General features: G+C 39.5%; 2 protein-coding genes across 3 annotated transcripts; both read right to left on the minus strand.

The window, feature by feature from the left end:
* Positions 1-8,193: 8,193 nt before the first annotated feature.
* On the minus strand, positions 8,194-10,356 carry LOC311081788 (uncharacterized protein; the record flags this gene model as incomplete). Its single annotated transcript, XM_084112460.1, has 8 exons — positions 8,194-8,614; positions 8,691-8,714; positions 8,897-9,182; positions 9,313-9,676; positions 9,813-9,881; positions 9,983-10,057; positions 10,166-10,234; positions 10,334-10,356. 8 exons carry the CDS (start codon positions 10,354-10,356, stop codon positions 8,376-8,378), a joined length of 1,149 nt encoding a protein of 382 aa, XP_083968586.1. The 3' UTR covers positions 8,194-8,375.
* Positions 10,357-11,948: 1,592 nt separating this feature from the next.
* Positions 11,949-14,315, minus strand: LOC311077502 (uncharacterized protein). Of its 2 annotated transcripts, XM_084106040.1 has the most exons (6): positions 13,987-14,315; positions 13,847-13,897; positions 13,398-13,518; positions 13,147-13,299; positions 12,957-13,049; positions 11,949-12,552 (listed from the first exon to the last, which is right to left on the minus strand). In XM_084106040.1, exons 2-6 carry the CDS (start codon positions 13,870-13,872, stop codon positions 12,466-12,468), a joined length of 480 nt encoding a protein of 159 aa, XP_083962166.1. In that variant the 5' UTR covers positions 13,873-13,897; positions 13,987-14,315; the 3' UTR covers positions 11,949-12,465. The 2 variants fall into 2 exon arrangements, with proteins under 2 accessions (XP_083962166.1, XP_083962165.1); XM_084106039.1 differs by lacking the exons at positions 13,847-13,897; positions 13,987-14,315 and having other exon boundaries at positions 13,398-13,742.
* Between the last annotated feature and the right edge of the window lie 5,135 nt (positions 14,316-19,450).

Below are 19,450 nucleotides of genomic sequence, written 5' to 3' on the forward strand. Positions count from 1 at the left end.
TTTTTGTTAGGACAGCTCGGAAGATTTTCAAATCCCCGTGGAGGTGGAGGAGAGTACTGAAGAGAGTACTGAGGAGAGCAGTGACCCTGGAAGGGGGAGGGGGGAGCCAGAGGTAGAGCAAGAGGGAGAGGAAGGGGACGGGGCAGAGGTGCAAGTAGAGAAAGAGGTAGGGGAAGAGGACGGGGGAGGGGCAGAAGAAGAGCAGGAGCTGTCAGTGAGGAGGACAGACTGAGAGTGGAGGAGCTGACTGCTGCCAGGACAGCAGAGATACAGGTTTGTCATAATGGTCAGTCACACCATCTAGAAAACAGCACACACCCAAATAGACATATGTAAAATAAACAATGACTGCTGTTCCATTTTCAGGCACAGTTACAGCAGCTATCCCTGGAGGAGAAGGATGAGGCAAGTAGAGAAAGAGGTAGGGGAAGAGGACGGGGGAGGGGCAGAAGAAGAGCAGGAGCTGTCAGTGAGGAGGACAGACTGAGAGTGGAGGAGCTGACTGCTGCCAGGACAGCAGAGATACAGGTTTGTCATAATGGTCAGTCACACCATCTAGAAAACAGCACACACCCAAATAGACATATGTAAAATAAACAATGACTGCTGTTCCATTTTCAGGCACAGTTACAGCAGCTATCCCTGGAGGAGAAGGATGAGGTACTTCAGAGGATGGTCAGTCGTCTGCCAGGTGTTTTTCTAGATGTAATGGAATACAGACAGGCCACACCAGGACCAGCCACACCAAACAGGGGTCAGCCAGCGTGGTGCACCTGCCTAAACTGCAGAATAATGCCTACTGATCTGGAGAACAAATGCTGCAGACAGAATCCAGCAGATTGTCTCAGCAGGAGCGCCCACATGGAACTGTACTGTCTAGATGAAGGCATCCTCCGCTTAGCTCGGCAGACATGGAACGACATCCTTGCACTCCATGACAGCCAAGACCCTGGGGCAGATAACCGAGAATATCGGTATTCTGCTTATCGCCAAACTACGATTTGGCAGCATGGACGTCTGGGCCCAGGAAATCGTATAGTAATACCAAGCTGCTGCGTATGGCGAATAAGAGACACATTCCCTGACCCATTTGGGAACTATGTTGGCTTCAAAGAAGCACCGTTTAGAGTAAATTAAAAATGTACAGTTTACCACATCTGAAAATAAAAATGTTCCTAAGCCATTCTGCAAAGAAATTTATTGTAAAGTAACATGTATGTACATATTTACACTATATAATAAACAAATTTTAACTGTAGCCCACTGTTACCTTTCTGCTGCTCTTTGCTCATGTTGTTGATGTCATGTCCTGGAGAGACAACGAGAGAGAGAGACCAAGAATAACCATTTGTGTTACTAGTAATAATAGCTTCTACGTGGAAAACTGTGGTCATACGGCTGATCTACCTGTCCTCTGCAGACTTGTATCTGGACTAACTCAGTTGTAGGTGGGGGCACAATTCCAGGGAGAAGACCGAGGGCCCGAGGGTCATCTGGCCTAAGACTCCTCCTTCTTGGGAGTCCCCCTGCTGAATTAAGTCGACTCTGTAATATTTTAGTCTGCAGTTGAGGGATGTAACTGTAGTCTTTTTGCTCCTTCACTGTGTAGACACGGTAGCGCTGTGACTTCTTGCTATAGTTTTTGTCTGCAAAACAACATATGACATTAATTGACAGAATAATAAATATTGTAAAACAATATTAAAAACAAACAAGAAATAAACAAATAAACAAGAAGAAAACATAAGCACATTTTACAGGACATACAAATATCATTAATTTACAATAGCGACTTACGAAACATTGCCTTTCATGTTTACATGCACTGGTCGGTGGTTATGATGATTGTAGTCTAAGGCTGCTAAAAAAGTCCTAGCCTCATAAACAGGAGGCGAAAAGGAAAACCGTTTGCCTGCATACATAAGGATATGATTCTGGAAGGATTCCAACTCAGAAGTTGACCTACAGGACAAAGAGAAAGCATTATATTCTCCAAAGATCATCTTTCTTCAGAAAATATCAAGTGCAAGAGCTATGGCTGTATGTACAAATAATAAAACATTGCAATTATTTTGTGGTTTTAGTTATTTTGTGAAGTTTGTTGTTGAAGATAGAACATATTTTAGCAAGTATAAGAACTTTTAGCACTCTTACCGAAAGGTAAGAAACTTCTCCACATCCTTCAGCCACCTCCTGTTTAGCACAATTTGTGACAAAGCCTCATGTGCAGCAGAGCCAGGTGGTATGACGACTTTGTTTGCGGTTTCCTCATCCAGAGGTGCATGGAGGCATCTGCCGAGGGCCCACTCGTGCACTCCACAAACATGGTGCAGTACACCTCGCCAGATACACTAAATAATAAAGTAGAGTAAATCATAGTCATAATGCATGTCAAGTTAAAATACAACAACATAGGCCGGACATAGCATACAGAACTGAGGACACCCAAATTATAGGAGTCAAATTTAAAATGATCAAGTTTCATCTGATTATTGTATGTATTTTTATCTGTCATATTAACCAGGGCCGGCGCTAGCCATTTGGGTGCCCTAAGCACAAATGCTTGGCGGTGCCCCGCTAAATAAAATAAATGCAAATAAATAATTTTACATTAACAATGGCACCAAACATGAAAAGAAATAAATTATATAAAGGTTAAAATATAAATACCAAATACCACCACAATTACTAAAAACACAGATTTGGAACTGAACAATGTAAACACAGAAAGTTAAAAGTGCAAAGGTCTGATGAGGCACAATATAATAATTCTGTACATAATTTGACAACTCTGTGAATATGAAAATATACAAACACTGAGATTGTGTTTTTTTTTTCTTATTGCAGTTTCAAAGTTTTTAAAATAAAAGACTCAACATGCAGGGCTAAAAGCCCCGGATCTTTTGCACTACTAGCGACGCCCCTGGACATGCCCCCACCACTATTTTCTAAGGTCGATATTGTCCCCACCACTTTTGAAACATCTCGCGGCACGAATATACAAACAAACAAAACATCTCCAGTTAACCAGCAGAGCATTCATTTCATTCGTTTTTTAAATAAGAGGCGATCTAGCGCTGAAATGTGTTGTTTTTTTAAATCAACTGATCAAAGTGCTCGTTGCCGCTGCGATCAGTGGCGCGGATACTATAGCTGTGTCCCAAAGTGAAGGCTGCATACTCCGAAGGCCGTATTTGAAGGCCGGAAGGCCGTATTTGAAGACCGATTGCGTCACCGCGGCGCAACGAAGGACGTCCCAATTTAAAGGCTGCATCCTTGGAAGGTCGCATTTGAAGGCCGATTGCGTCACCGCGGCGCGATGAAGGCTGTCCCAAATCAATTCTCCATCCTTCGAAGGCCGTATTCGAAGGCCGGTTGCGTCATCGCGCCGCGACAAAGGCTTTCCTGATTCAAAAGCGACGCCAAATGCACCCTTCGTTTCCCCGTAAAAAGCATAGACAGTAAAAGAAATGGACACAGCGACCCCATTGGAACTCAATTGAGACAAGTGAAGCCCATTTTCAGCGATTTCTTAGCACTTCCTTTCCTGACGCGCAGACTCAAACCGAGCAAAGCGTTACACGGACCACGTGAGCAACCCGTCTGTCTTCTAGTAGCTGTGCCAAGAGAAATCTGAATCATTCCCTTCCGAATCTTGCAGAGACGGAGAGTGTGAGTAGGAGCTGTCCATAAGCTTGGAGCAGGAGAAACTTTTGCTAGGTATTCTGATTAATTATATTGTAATTTTGCCTCCACGTCCCCCCGATTGCCCGCGAGCTTCTCCTCCCGTCTATACGGTAATCTCTCTAGTGTGCGACAGAGAGTCGCGTGGTATTGACGCAATCGTTAGCCTACTTTTACAAAAACTGCTTCTACGGGTCCATAACATAAGCTACAAGGTAATGGAGCATTTTATACATTGTCGTGTATCTTTAGAAATAAATAATGGACAAATGGAGTCTTTAAACGCCTCAGATGTAAAGTTATTCGCTGTCAAAGTGACGACAAAATGAATGGGAGTCAATGGGATGCTAACGCAAGTGAAGTTCTGCTACAAGATGTCGGCACCCGGCTGACTTCAACTTCCGGTCGACTTCCTTCCCGCCTGGTAAAAAGAAGGATACATAAATGGACACTTAGCGGCCTATTCTACTCCATAAGTCATTGCGCGCCGTTGAGAAAGCATTTATTTATTTATTTTTAAAGGCGGCCGAGACTACAGATCGGTGGTGGACAGCAAATTCACATTTAAATGTAAGTATTATGTTTTCATTTACTCAAATAGCTAGCGAAACCAGAGTTAAAATTTCTTATAAACTTATTCTTAACTCCTTCATCACCATTGCATGGCTTCATTTGTCAGGTAGTTTTAGGCAAAACTTGTGGTAATAACGTTATTAGTTTAACGACCTATTTGTAATATTTGCACTTGTGTATTATAAAAAAAATATCACTCACCCAATAAAGCCCAAAACAATAACAAAAGTATATATATATATATACACACACAGTACAGTATATATATATATATATATATATATATATATATACACACAGTACAGTATATATATATATATATATATATATATATATATATATATATAATATATATATATATATATAAAAAGAAAAGTAATACACACATCTTTGCTGAAAAGTATTGTCCTGTTGTTGTTAACAAGCCATGGTTCATTTGCTCTGCCTTTAGGATTGCAAGTGTCCTGGGACAGGAGAGGGTGTGAGTGGGAAACCCACTGCTGAAACTTGGACACACCAGGGCCGAGTTCAGTAGTGGGTGCCCACGGTGAGGAGGAGCCAGAGGCAGCAGCACCAGCAACACCAGTAGCACCAGCAGGAGCACCACCACCAGCACCAGCACGAAGGCGGCGAGACAGGACGGGTTTTTGGACTTGATCAGAGAAGAAATGCAACTACAGAGGGAGGCAGAGGCCAGGAGTGCACGGGAAAGAAGGGAGAGGATGGACAGGCTGTTTTCTCTTCTTGAGAGAATGATTGAAAAAAATATATATATTCTACATATTCGTTTAACTTTTTTCACTTTTATTTTTTAAAAGAAAAATTATGTACATTTATTTTTATGCAACTTTAATTGTGTAAATAAAAGAGAATGAATTGTTCTGGACATTGTTTATTTTTGTAATGACAGTAATACTTTCTGCATGAAACAAATTCTATACCTTTTTATTTTTTCAAATAAAATTGGTAAATGAAAATCATTTGTTCTATAGGCTACATTAAAGTACTTTTTCCAACTATTTACAAAATACGTTAAACATATCAAAATCAACATAAACATTTAATTTTAGAAAACATAAAATAAGAAAAAAATGATGTAGACTCTATTGAGCTGAGCTGCTGGACCGGGATGGGCTGCCCCTGGTAAGGCCTCCTGCTGGTGGGACATCATCTGGGACGGTCTCCAGAGCGTTTGAGTGCATATTTCCACTATCCACTGAGTTGTCTACCAACAGGTTTGCAGGGCTGATTCAATCGACGGCTTTTTGAAAAAAAAAAGTACTTTTAAGAACTACTGCATTTATATTAGGCTACTACTGCATTACTGCGTATATGTTGCATTTTACTTCTGTATATTTTCAATATACAGTAATATCTGGTTGTTACATTATATACTTTTGTGTAGTTAAATGTAATCATATTGTGATGTGAGGGAAAAAATACTTCAGTAGGTTACTTCATATTTGTAAGTGAATACTTAACGAAATATGCAGTTCCGAAAATTAAAGTAACAAAATGTAGGCTTATTGTCACAATATTAACAAATTGTTGCTAACTACAGCAGCGTCCCATATCAAAGGGCGCATCTGACGCGCTCGGACCAGTCTAGCCTACGAAGGATTGTTCTTGTCGCCTGGCAACCGTGACAGCTGCAGATGACGAGCGCGAGAAATAATGGACTTTTTATATTCAATAGGCCTTTATCTCATTTCCTGGTTTCGGAACGTTCGAAATCGCCAAGCAGTGTACTCGCACTTCCGGTGGTTACTTAGTTACACATTTAGATGAAAAGTAGGTCAGTAAACTTAAATAAAATCGCGATATAGGCAGTGTCTGTCAATATTAAACCGCATAAAGACTATTTAAATAGGAATCGTGCATGTTCTGCGTGTCTCTGTGAATGAATGGCACCGACGCGTTTCATTTACCACACACACACACACACACTGAGGCACGCATGACGCTCGCGATTTTTTTCAGCCTTACTTATTAACATTAATGCACTTCATCAACACAGCCGCTCTGAGAGTCACTTCAGCAGCATTTTTTAGCTTCATTTGAGAGAAACTATCATCATAAAACACAGAGAGAAGGTCTACACGGCAACCCGTCAAAATAAAAGTTTGGTTAACCTTTGAAGAAATTTTTGCTTAAATCATTACATTTTAAACAATTGGTTATAACAATTTAATTAAACCATTCAAATGGAATCAAGAAAACAAAACAAAAAAATGAAACTTTTGGGAGACGCGAGAGCGAAGTAGTCCAGTGATAATTAACATGAAGCCATGGTGAATGCAATAACCGGAAGACGCTGTACACTGCTTCGCGGCTACTTCCGGCGTTCTATTGTGTTGTGATAAAGGCCTATTGGGTTTTGTATTCAAACAGGGCTAAACTGAAAATACATGATCCGGCAGCGCTGGGGCTAAAAAATCCTCACCATGTCCTCCAGTAAAATATAAAACATAAAAATGTCAATAGCCAATTCGGGCTCCATAGCTGTTTACTCAGTTATCAAAATGAATGATCAGGATAGCAGCTGGCCTCTCGCACCGTTGCTTGGCGCCAGGAGCGGTGATCGGGAACACCTGGTTGCACAATTAGGAAATCCTAGGAAGGCTGTATGGTGTGTCCTTCAGAGGACGCATAGGCTGCATCCTTGAAGTCTGCGTCCTTCGAAGGATGCAGCCTTCAACATTGGGACACAGCTTATGTTTGTTTCTGGCTCGCGCACAGCCTTCACTCAGATGCGCGTTTCAATCCGTTGTGGAGACTCTCTATTCGTTCCGGTGAAATTAGAAAACAAAAAGCACAAAAAAAGTGTCCCTGCCTGATATACAACCACTGAAAAACATAATCGGTTTTGATGAAAAAAAAAAAAAAAAAAACTATATGAGTGCGGATTAGAACCTCTGACACGCCTGGACCACTTAAATACACGCTTAATTTCGTCGGATCAACATATAATAGGCCTCATTGAACGACCACTTAAACCCAATCAATGTACTAGCCTATTTAAATCGATTGCTGGACATCGTAGTGTTATATCTGTTTTATGATTAAGCATTGTGTTCCCCCCCGCACCCGCAGTGTCCCACCCACTTTTTAAAACAAAGTTACGCCACTGCATACACGCAAGGGCTACAAAACTAACATTTTTATTTAAAACATTGTCTTACATGCAAGCGACGCGCGACTCGGCGCGAGCATCATCCCGCTGTCTCTTCTTTTTTCTTTTTCCCGCCCCCGACTCTTGGTGCTTTTCGACGCGATGTCTGAGGTCGGTGTCTGCCAAATTTGACATTGATTGAGGCATAATCGAACAGACCACTGGGAGGTGGGGAGGGGGGGCACCAGAGGGAGACTGGCACAGGAGATTCACCTTTTTCTCGACTAATTTGGTCTAGGCCTATATTACTTTTGTATTGCTTTTGTATATTAACATGCTTTAGACATATTTTATTTGTTAAATACTAGTAGCCTATTGTGATGATTTTTCACGACCCAGATTTTTTGGTGCCCCCACAAGCACTTGGTGCCCTACGCGCAGTGCGTGATGTGCGTGTGCGGAGCGCCGGCCCTGATATTAACCATGAACTCCTCCCGGTTGCCTGCTTTCTGACAAGAAAACCAAAAGTGGTTGACAACATCCTTCAGCCAAACAAGTATTTGTGACTGACCAGATATCATCCCAGCCTGTGGAGAAAAGTCAAAAAGTGTTTTTAGGAAAAACTGTTAAACAGTAAAGTACAGGGTGGGCCATTTATATGGATACACCGTAATAACATGGGAATGGTTGGTGATATTAAAGTCCTGTTTGTGGCACATTAGTATATGTGAGGGGGCAAACTCCTCAAGATGGGTGGGGATGGGTCACATATACTAATGTATATATAAATATAAATGGCCCACCCTGTACTACTCAATGAAATAAACCAAATAATACCAACTGTATTTTTGTCTTACCACATGTAGTCTCTTGGTCAGATTCTTAGCTGCATGCCAGATGTCCAAGGAATGGACTACACCCTGGTCCTTGTATCTCCCTTTTTCTGGATCTGATGAGCAACAACCAAACACACATGAAAAAAAACAAACAAATTCTCCCTCAAATATCAAAACAAAATCATGATTTCATTCTTACGCATTAGGGAAGCAATCTGCACGTGGGCATCGGTTACTATTTCTTTGATGTTTAGCTCCCCCATGAGTCTATCAAAGGTCTTTATGAAAGCATACTTCTCCATGGCCACACTCTTACGGTCAGTCTGCCTCTTGTCCACAGTGACAATACTGATGATGTCCATTGTGTCCTGCTCCATAGTAGTATATGTGCAGTACTGGGCAGAGTGACCTTTGATGGGAAGAAAAAAGTCAGTAAATCAAATAAATTCAACAGTACTGACAAGTCACAAACCTTTGTGACTTACCTGGAGAGTCCATCCTTCCGTCAGCTAGAAAAGAAATAAATAACCTTGTAAACCTGCACCAAACTCTGACTGTTTTCAGTTTATTGTCTAAACTGAAGCTGATCATGTATTATCAAGGTTTAATTAGTTATAAATTGTAGTAAATTACTTGACACCGTCGTTTCAAACATCTGAGGCCTTGTTAATCAACAGAGTTTAGTACTTACCAAGGGCAACAACACTGTCTTTTGAGCCTAATTTTTCGATAATGGCCTTCCTCTTCTCCTCCCAAAACTCCTTTATTGGATCTACACAGTAGGCAGATTGTATAGCGTAGAAAGTGGTGGATGCCACCATTTTCATGTTCATAAACTGGAAGAGGAGGGCGATCTTGGAATAATTGTTGCCAGACAGAAGAATGTTTGTGGATAACATGAAGTCTCCCCCTTGCATGTTATGCTTTAGTAATGGCTGGCTGTTCCACATCCACAGTTTATGTCCATGTGGGCAATACTGTGTAGAGAAGAGAACAGAAATATTTTATAAAAAATGCTCCAGTTTTTTTCTTAGGTTCTATTGACAGCTGTTCTCTATTACAAATAATTTGATAATATGCTAGTTACAACTGATAATGTAAATTCACCCATTCCAGAACAGCTGCAGTGCCTCGTGGTTGCAAGTTGACCTGAAAAGGTGGGAGCCCATCACATTCCACTCCCGTGCTCTGGTCAATGTAAAAACATTTGTTGATTGGCAGTTTCAGAAAAGAGACCAGTTGGATAAGGTTTTTGTGGAAAGCTATGCTTGCAGGCTGGTTAATGAGGTCAGTTTCTGCATCGACTCGAGCAAAGGTAGGGAAGGTGGGAATGTCTGTTGTTGGATGATGAAAATCTTCCGAAAGGTCTGGCTCTTGAACCGTCTCCTCGCGGTCATAAATGTCCAGGACAGCCTCTTCAAGCCCAATGACGGGGAGGCTGTCAATGTTTTTCTGTAATGTCCCACTAGCACTGTGTAAAAAAAACATCATAAAAACACCCAAGTGAAAAATATGAATATAGACTATTTTCCAGATAACAAAAAAAAAAAAAAACTATTAACATTGATTGATATCTCACTAGCTTGTAACATTGCCACAATACATACCGCACATAGATAGGTGGGACATAGTCTGCATCAGATGGGTCTGAGGCCAGTTCGTCCAGCAATTCTATCCTGTAATAGCAAAAACAGGGAGAAATAATTCATTAGTACACACAAACTGTAATATTGACATGCTAGAAGCCAAAGTATGGTGTTGATCATTTGTAACTTACACACTGTTCTCAAGGCTGTTGGCTTGCTTTTCATCTATAAGAACTGAGTGATCCCGCAACTCCAGTGATTTGATGCTACAGAAACACACAGCATGAATATGTGAAGCACAAAATTGACAATGTCACAATATAGAAAAATGAAAAGATTTGCATTTTATTCATAATAATGACACACATGTTTACCTTTCCTCCAATAGCCCCAATGCTTGATCTTCTGTCAGCGGTTGTACTCCTGCTATTTGGAAGTCATCCCTGTTTAAATAGTATTTTGGTATTACAAACTAACACATTGTGCCATAGCCAAATCACACACAACAGAATTGAACAGAATGCCATCAACAGTCAAATTACATTGTGACACCGCCATAATGCATAGTAGTAATTCTGATTTCTAAAGTGCATTTTCAATAGAGCAAGGATAAAATAAAACATTCCTGTCTGATTCCCCTGTAGTTACTGAACTAGGAAGGTCTGGCAATTCTAACACCTTCATAGGTGTCGACGTAGATGGACCCTTTCCTCCTGACAGTGTTGTTTTCTCATAGCTGTAAACAAATAGCCATTGTTAGAAAGCTGGGAGTACAGAGTACATTTACAAGTGCTACTTTTGTTAGTGTTTCTGTGTATCTAGTCTCCCCTCATGTGTAACCTACTTAATCCTCAATCCTACACTTAATCCTGTATGTACGCGCACCTCAGGAGAACATCAGATGGTTCAGAGGCGCTCTTTGTAAAGGGCTAACGTTAACGTTATAGTTACGAAGTTTGTCATGGCTTGCCCTACTAGCCAATAAATTTAGCTAAACACTTTTAGCAAAAAAGCCAACATACATAACAACCCAACCAGTACTTCTTTGGCCATTTTAATACTTCTATGGAGTAACAATCTTAATGCATTCGTGCTCTGAATAAAGATAATTCATAAAAGACAGTAACTTTTTGAAACGGTCCCGTGGCTGGCTACCTAGCATCCACATTTTGGCTAGCATACTATCGTTAGCATTACACCACAAAAACAATGAAATAATAATATATTGCAAATGGCCTGTAACTATGTCTTACCTTTGCAGTAAAAAGAAAGCCAGCTCGGGATCTGTTTTTAAACCCAGCGCTGACCGGAGCTCCCGCCAAGAATCAAATGCCGCTCCGATGTTGACTCTAGTCTTTGCACGACGCCGGTCGCTCTCTCTTTTTGCCACACTAGATACGTTTTTTTTTTTTTTTTTACACTTCCGAGGAGTGTCGGTGGGTGTCTGAGTTGTGCTGGGGGCTGGTCGCTTCTTTCCATCCGCAGAGTCCATTTGAAAACACCGATTGCCGCTGCTTACTATAATGGCTGCCGTGCCGTACAGTTGTAAGCCCAAGTAGACGAGAACGCGCATGACGTCACATTTTGTGAATTTTCGCGCCGATTCGGGCCCGACTCCTCCACACACGATTGAGCCTACAGGCTGATAGAGGCAACCGTGGTGGACAGTCGAGGTGTCATTCTTTTTATTACATCATGGTTGGCTCAAACATGTACAAATGAAAACTCTATCTTAAAGATTTTTTTAAGTAAAAACCTACGCAATGCTCCTTTAAATTAGTTGGTCCAACTCAATTTTGATTAAATAGTTTAGATGAAATGGATACATTTAAAAATAAGTTTTATGCTTCTTAAACTTAAATTAGAACATTTCATTGAAAAATCAATTAGGAAATCCTTATTTTGTACCCCATAGAGACAAGAGACAAATCTTGATCGAGATGTTTTTATTTAAAACTCAATAGTGCAATAGTTATTTAATGTGAAAAGTACTTAGAAAAATGCAAGTACACATTTTAAAGCCTTTTTCCAAACATGTACAAATGTCTTTGTTCTTACTGAACACAAAGGAAGATATGTTAAAGAATATGGGAAACTGAACAGTTCTGGGCCACCATTGACTTCCATAGTAGGAAGAAAAAACAACTACTATGAAAGTCAATGGTGGCCCAGATCTGTTAAGTTTCCCATATTTTTTAACACATCTTCCTTTGTGTTCAACAGAACAAATACAATTATACAGGTTTGGAACAACCCCGGGATCAGTAAATGATGACATAATTTTCATTTTTGGGTGAACTATCCCTAAAGACAAGAACGACTAAGTAGAAATACACACAAAAAGTGTGTAAGAAAAAGCATGTAAGAGTGTTAAAAAAAATAAAATAATGTGTGGTGTGTGTGCGTGCATAAGTATGTTAATGACTCAATATACAACAATGTATTCTCAAATAATTCTCATTGTGTTCAAAAAAAGTGCACATCTCATGCAAACAGCTTGATTTTAAGTTGCTGGATTTTTGCATTCAGCCTATGTCCATCCAAGTTCATTAGGATTTTCTGGATAAACTTGAAGGTGTACTTGAGGTTGTCAGGAAAATTAAGATCAAGAGCATAAATGAGACCGAACAACATGATGAATGCCAGGATCACGCAGTCTAGGTCCCTCAAAACCTTAATGCCCTCGATCACAACTCCTATGTCTTCTGTACAATCTCCTCTTTGGATTTTGTAAATCCCCATTTTCTGCATCCTCAGTGGCCTGGACAAAACACAAAACACTTTGGTTAAGCCCAGGTGAATTTGACCCTTTATATTTTAAAAGTAATCAGCAAATTGCATTGCTACTTTTGACTTTTACTATTACATTGTTGGCTGCCATTTATTTCCATTTTATGGACACACACATCTGAAAACTTCTACAAATTCTATTGTGTTCAGATGAACAATGAAAGGCATACACAAAGTTATTACCCCTGCAAAATTATTACTATTAAAAATATTATTTTATTAAAATGAATAAAACAAAATATTATTATTCCACTAATACATATTTTATTGTGAAATGAAAATGAAAATTGAGCATTTAATAATAATCAATCATATATTCTTTTAAAACATAAAAGTATTAACAGAATTGTTGTTATATTCATAATAATCACTTACCACATACTCCTTGAAGAAAGAGTCTGGATCTTCAGTCAGGTAGATCATCAGGCCTTTCAGGGTGCATTCTCTCCTGATGTTTATGTTGTCACACTACAGCAGGGGGAAAATCAAGACTGAAATTAGCCAAATGCAGAAAACTGTACAATAACTAGACAAAACAGAAGACATTGCATGCATTTATACTAACAGAGTCTCTGATCGCCAGGGCGTTTTTGATCTTTTGCCCCTTCACTCCTCCTTTGCTCTTGAAGATCTGCATCAGTTTATCTGAAAAGTGGTCCAGCTGTAGGAACATTGATTGCAGTGGCTTCGTAGTGATCTGCATGAACTCTGCGTTCACCTTCAAAATGGAAAAAAACAACAACAAAAAACTATTTCTTACTACGAAAAGAACCTAATAACGACTAAAATAAAACACTACATAACATGTTTACTTACTTCACTCTGCTGAAAAAGAGCTGGCCATTGATTCTTGAACACCTCTATCATGGGCATTGGCTGACGACAATGGGTTTGAAGTCTATTAATGAATGTGGAATGTGGATTGTGTTTCCGGTATCTGTGGGTGTTAAATGTACTGTAAATATTACTTTCAAATGCACATCCTACAAACATACACTGAACTGTTTCATTATGCCTGAGATGTCCATTTATGTGTTGAAAATAATCTTTCTGTTGCTAGCTCCTTGCATGAACATACATGATACTGGAATGTTGTTAATTCTTCTGGCTTTGGAGTTTCCTGTTTAGCATGTATTTTGTATGTGTGATTAAGAAGCTTACTCCATGTACTAAACGTGCATGGGCAATCTGTGTATGGACATGGATAGCGAAAACTGCCCCTAAAGCACACATGAGTCTGCCTAAAATGCTGCAGAAACAAATACCTGCTAGCTAGTTTCGATGGACACATTCTTTGCACTAAAAAAGAAACAATCCTAAAAAGAAGAATAAAAAAGTATTATAAGATACCATATTTAACAAATGACACAAGCAGCCTAAATCAGAATATTTGAATATGACTTACTATAAATAGGAGGTTGCGGTTCACCTGGTCATGTTCATAAAACTGTGAAAGAGAAGATGTTGATTAGGAGTGGGAACCAGTACTCACATGAAAATATGCTTTTTGTTTGCATGGTTCTGTTTTACCCAACTCGTTCACTTAAAGGATTAGTTCACCTCAAAATGAAAATTTCCTGATAATTTACTCACCCCAATGCCATCCAAGATGTTCATGTCTTTCTTTCTTCAGTGGAAAAGAAATTAAGTTTTTTGAGGAAAACATTTCAGGATTTTTCTCCACACAATGGACTTCAACGGTAACCAAATAGTTGAAGTCCAAATCAATGCAATTTCTAAGGGCTCTGAAGTGCTTCAAAGGGCTCTGCACGACCCCAGCTGAGGAATAGGGTCTTATCTAGCAAAACGATCGGTCGTTTTCTAAAAAAAAAAAAATCTTGAAATGTTTTCCTCCAAAAACTTAATTTCTTTTCCACTGAAAAAAAAAAAGACATGAACATCTTGGATGGCATTAGGGTGAGTAAATTATCAGGAAATTTTCATTTTTAGGTGAACTAATCCCTAAATATGACACTTTACAATTCTCTCAAGTAATTAAATTGATTTTAAAATAATTTTAAATGTTTACTTGGTACAATTGTCTATATCTATGCATATATCTATGCATATCTATAGCATGCATTGTGTTTCATTGTGCAATTGATACGCAAAAATGACTTTTTATATCATATTATACGCCATCAAAGTGCGTATGTAATATATATATATATATATAGATAGATAGATAGATAGATAGATAGATAGATAGATAGATGCCTATTTTTTTGAGAAACGAATGGGAGTTCACAGAATACATAGATCGATAATTTCAACAAATATGCGTTTTATAGCGTTAATCAAATAGCGTTTACTGCAAAAACAGACGACTATCGTCCATTCTGTCACATTTTTCAGGTGTTCTGATGTAACTTAGGCTAACCAGTCTGTCACTTGCTCTGATTTACCATGGGCAGCTCAGCTACGATGTTGTAAATAGGTAGTTTACATGATAAAAGTAATCTTAATATTGAGATATACGTTCTACCTTATGTACCTCTAGTTTTAATTATTTAAACAGGCCTTTGAACAAAAAAGGCCTGTCGTGTATTTTCCCCCCCACAGCGCTTAATGTCATATGGTGATTGTGAAACACCTCACTTCATGATTTTATGGTGAAATGTCTTATTTTTCATGTTAGGCAGGTCAAATTTGATCAAGAAAAACGCACTGTGGCCAATTCAGCGTGAGTGAGTGACGCAGCTAAAAATAGACTCGGCGCCGAAACAATCGCGGCGATCGCAAGCCTCCAATTCATTTTATGACAGATATATCAATCCAGCACGCCAGCCAATAAGTTAAGAACCAATTTTGCACAGTTACAGTCAAATTCGGGATCGTTAGACTGGTCTAACACAGAATTTGCACGTTGCGTGAGTAAGTTATCGAAGGGACACTTAAAACAATTCACCTTGCATAACTTTCACTGCTGTTGCATATTTCACTCAAAATTATGATATAAGTTACACATCCTCTTACAGTGAGGTAAATTCTTTATTACAAATACTCAAACAAGATAATACTTACCAATAACGAATAACTTACTAATACGACGTTGCAGTCCTTGCGGCGGCAGACGATAAAATGGCGGCCACACCCTCTGAGCATGTTCTTCTCTGAGCTTGTCTTGCACATGCGCAAATGGCGCTCTCCGAAGCCAAATTAATTTGAGTTAACCAAATTAAATTAAATCTCATAGATGACACTATTTATACATTTTACGTTAGACTTATTAAATATATATACGTATTATTCCTAATTAGATATATTTAAATAAAGTGAACACAATTTAAATGTGTCATACCTAAGAAGGCCTTGAATCATTTTTTTGAGTGTATAATAATATTATAATATAATAAAATTTCAATCGGATCCACCTGGAGAGAATGAAAGACATTGCTGACACACATCTTCGAGATCAACAAGCAGGCTTCCGGCAGAATGGATCATGCACGGACCAGATCGCAACACTCCGCATCATAGTCGAACAGTCCCTCGAGTGCAATTCCCCCGTTTATCAACTTTGTTGACTATGAGAAGGCATGTGACAACTTGGATCGAGAGACCCTTTGGAAGCTCCTTCGACTCTACGGCATCCCAGTTAAGTTGGTCAACCTGATAAGAAAATCTTTTGATGGAATGTCTTGTAGAATCATCCATGGAGGGCAGTTCACTAACATCTTCCAGGTGAAAACTGGTGTGAGACAAGGATGCCTGCTGGCACCCTTCCTGTTCCTGTTTGCCACTGACTGGGTAATGAAGGAAGCCACAAGAGAGCGAAAAAACGTAATCCAGTGGACCTCGTGGACCAGCTCAAGGACTTGGACTTTGCCGATGACCTTGCACTTCTCTCCCACAACAAACAGCAGATGCAAGAGAAGACAGATGTAGTGTCAAATATCTCATCTCAGACTGGCCTCAACATAAACAGAGATAAGACCAAGATCCTAAAGATAAAATCCTCAAGCAAGGAACCAGTCATGCCGAATGGAAGTCTCCTAAAGTTCAGTCCTTCACCTACCTGGGCAGTGTCATTGACCAACCGAGCGGCACAGAAGCAGACGTCAAGGCAAGGACTTGCAAAGCAAGAGTGGCCTATGTACAGCTCAAGAACATCTGGAGCTCCAGAGACCTGTCCTTGACAGCAAAGATCCACCTATTGAACTCCAACGTGAAGGCAGTAATGGAGTGGAAACCTGGAGGATGACCAAGATGACCATTAAGAAGGTTCAAACCTTCATCAACAGCTGTCTTAGAAGAGATCTCCAGATCCGATGGCCTGACACCATCAGCAATATCAGCCTTTGGGAGAGGACTCACCAACTCCCACCTGGAACCAGCTGGAAAGAATGGCCAACGGCAGAATAATCTGGAGATCTGTGGTTGCGGCCCATACCCTGGCAATGGTGACGGGCATAAGTAAGTATTATATAATAAATATTAGAAGCCTATTATAAATAAAATACAAGTGAAATACGTTGTATCATTAGAATAAATGTAAGTATAATACAAAATATAATTATTCTTTTTGAAAAAATAAGTTGAAATAATGCATATTGATGACTTTAACAAACGCGTTGACTACAATTAACGACCTATTGCCTGGACTGGATGTATGATTACGGATTTCCCCAATAAATATACTGCTATTGGATCTACCTGTTTCATCTGTGTGTGGATCGTGACAAATAATACACGACCATTCAAAAATATGACTGGGTTTCTAACGATACAAGGCTTGATGGAAATGGTGAAGTGTCTCTTTAAGGTAAAAAATGTTCCTTAGTGTTGCTTTAAGGGATTTTTATTTGAAATTTGACATTTCCATCACTCGTTTCTAATGCAATACTTCAAAGTGTGCATAGAAACAAGGTGATGGAAACATAGCTAATGAGAGGAAAAATATATGTTTGTATTGATTTGTCTGGAACCGTTCATTCAAAGCACTTTGTTCAGTATCAAACATGATACTTCAGCTGTGTCATAGAGTCAGGACTAAACACTCAGTTGATGAGATCAGAGGAATTTACCAACCACAGGAGGAGCTGATGATGTTTAAAGGAAGAGCTGTAACTATATATAATGAAGAGAAAGACTGACAGAAACACAAAATGGCTGATAAGTGTGATCTGTGTCTGCTGGGACTGATCATTCTCTCTTCACTTCTCACAGGTAAAGAAATCTGTATTTTCTCTAAAGACATTTAGTGGAATTAGTCTGGAAAGAGTTCATTTGAACATGCTCAGTTTATTCTTGCACACACTCACGTTGTGATCTCAGAGTTGTGTATTGATACACACAGATCATACTGTATTATTCCTGATACTGGACATAGTGTCACTCAAACATCTGATGATGAAGAATTATCTTCATATTAAGAGTGTGTCAGTGATTTGAACAGCTCTCTGATAAAGACTAATAGTTTGATACTAATGATAAATTGAAAGCATGAACGATGGAGTCATTGTGGATTCATGCATGAATAGCGGCAGCTTTAACTATATGTTAGTACATATATGATAGTTAAAGGTAGGGTAGGTAGGATTTTTCTAAAAAAAAAACATTCCAAATTTGTTTAAACTGTCTTTATATACCAATACATAATTAAAATGTAAGTACTCTGAAAAAGAAAATATAAAAATCGAGTGACTGTAGACCTTTTAATCTGCAATAAACACAGCTCATTATTTCCATTCACTCCCACCCCCTCCCTTCTGAGCTCCTTCCAAAGCGACGCCCCCAAAACACATGAACGCGCGACGCCAAACGCTCAGGCTCAGCTGGAAGACGCATTTATTACCTGAGACGAGTGGAGAGGAAGGAGCGCAGTACATACAGTGACATCATGTCAGAATCACATGTAATAAAATACCTAACTTTATCACTATGAATATAAACAAATAAGATTTCTTTTAGTACTCACTATCAAGCTAGCATATCGATAATGGTAAAGTTTCATTCGGTAACGAGCTATATTTATAAGGCAAAACTAAAAACAGGTTGCATTGATACACGTTTTTCCATTACCATCAGTTGCACTGTGATGAAGGTGAATTTCGTGTAAGATTCATAACATATACGGTGTTTTGCATGTAAGAGTTTCCATGATGAAAACATTGTTGACTCTAATGAAGACTAACGTACACTCCGAGTCCGGAGACAAGTACCGCATCGTCGGTTCGAGGACAGGTCCGGGGTTGAGGGCGAAGCAGAGGAGGTCGTTCAAGAGTGCGGGCAGGGTCCGAGGAAGTAGTTTTTGCCTTGTTTGCCTTCGCTGACTGCATATGCAGGTGCTTTGAGCTGAATATTTCCGGGAACGGTGACATGTGATGAGTGCACGCAGGGCAGCGCACGCAGTGGTGCTCGGGCACGAGACATGAAGGCATCTGATTGGTTCTTTACATTCGCACCGAATGGCAGTGATTGGTCAGAGTTTTTACTGTCCTGCAGCTGCTACAGAGGTCTGATTTTTTTCATTCCTTTTTCTGAACACATAATGTGTTGACTACTCTCAGGATGGAAGGACCATTTTACCCAGTATAAAAAAAATGTTTCTGAACAGGATTACCTACCCTACCTTTAATGCTTTCATTAACATTTATGGATAAACCAAATCAAACTGCCTCTTTAAGAAGGAATAAGAAGTACCCTGACTGCACCTCCGTTCTCTGACTTCTGGAAAAGTTACACAACAACTTAACTGGGCTGAATACTTGTTGTATATCAAACATATTGAGATTAACAGAGGTTTAGATGATGACGATTTATTGAAAATAATAGTTTGGTTTGATAGTTGGTGTTTTCTTTAGTTGGTCAGTTTGACTCTTGATGTTTTAATGTTAGTTTTTCTCTGGCTGCTGGATCTGTGTGTT

This window comes from Abramis brama (assembly GCF_963993115.1).
Source record: "Abramis brama genome assembly, chromosome: 1".
Lineage (NCBI taxonomy): Eukaryota > Metazoa > Chordata > Actinopteri > Cypriniformes > Leuciscidae > Abramis > Abramis brama.

Coding starts and splice junctions, on each gene's coding strand:
- LOC311077502 (XM_084106039.1), bottom strand. CDS start 13,574: ATGTTTGTAGGATGTGCATTTGAAAGTAATATTTACAGTACATTTAAC. Junction 13,300..13,397: donor CTCTTTTTCAGCAGAGTGAA/GTAAGTAAACAT, acceptor TCCATTTTGAAG/GTGAACGCAGAGTTCATGCA. Junction 12,553..12,956: donor CTTTCTTCAAGGAGTATGTG/GTAAGTGATTAT, acceptor TGTTTTGTCCAG/GCCACTGAGGATGCAGAAAA.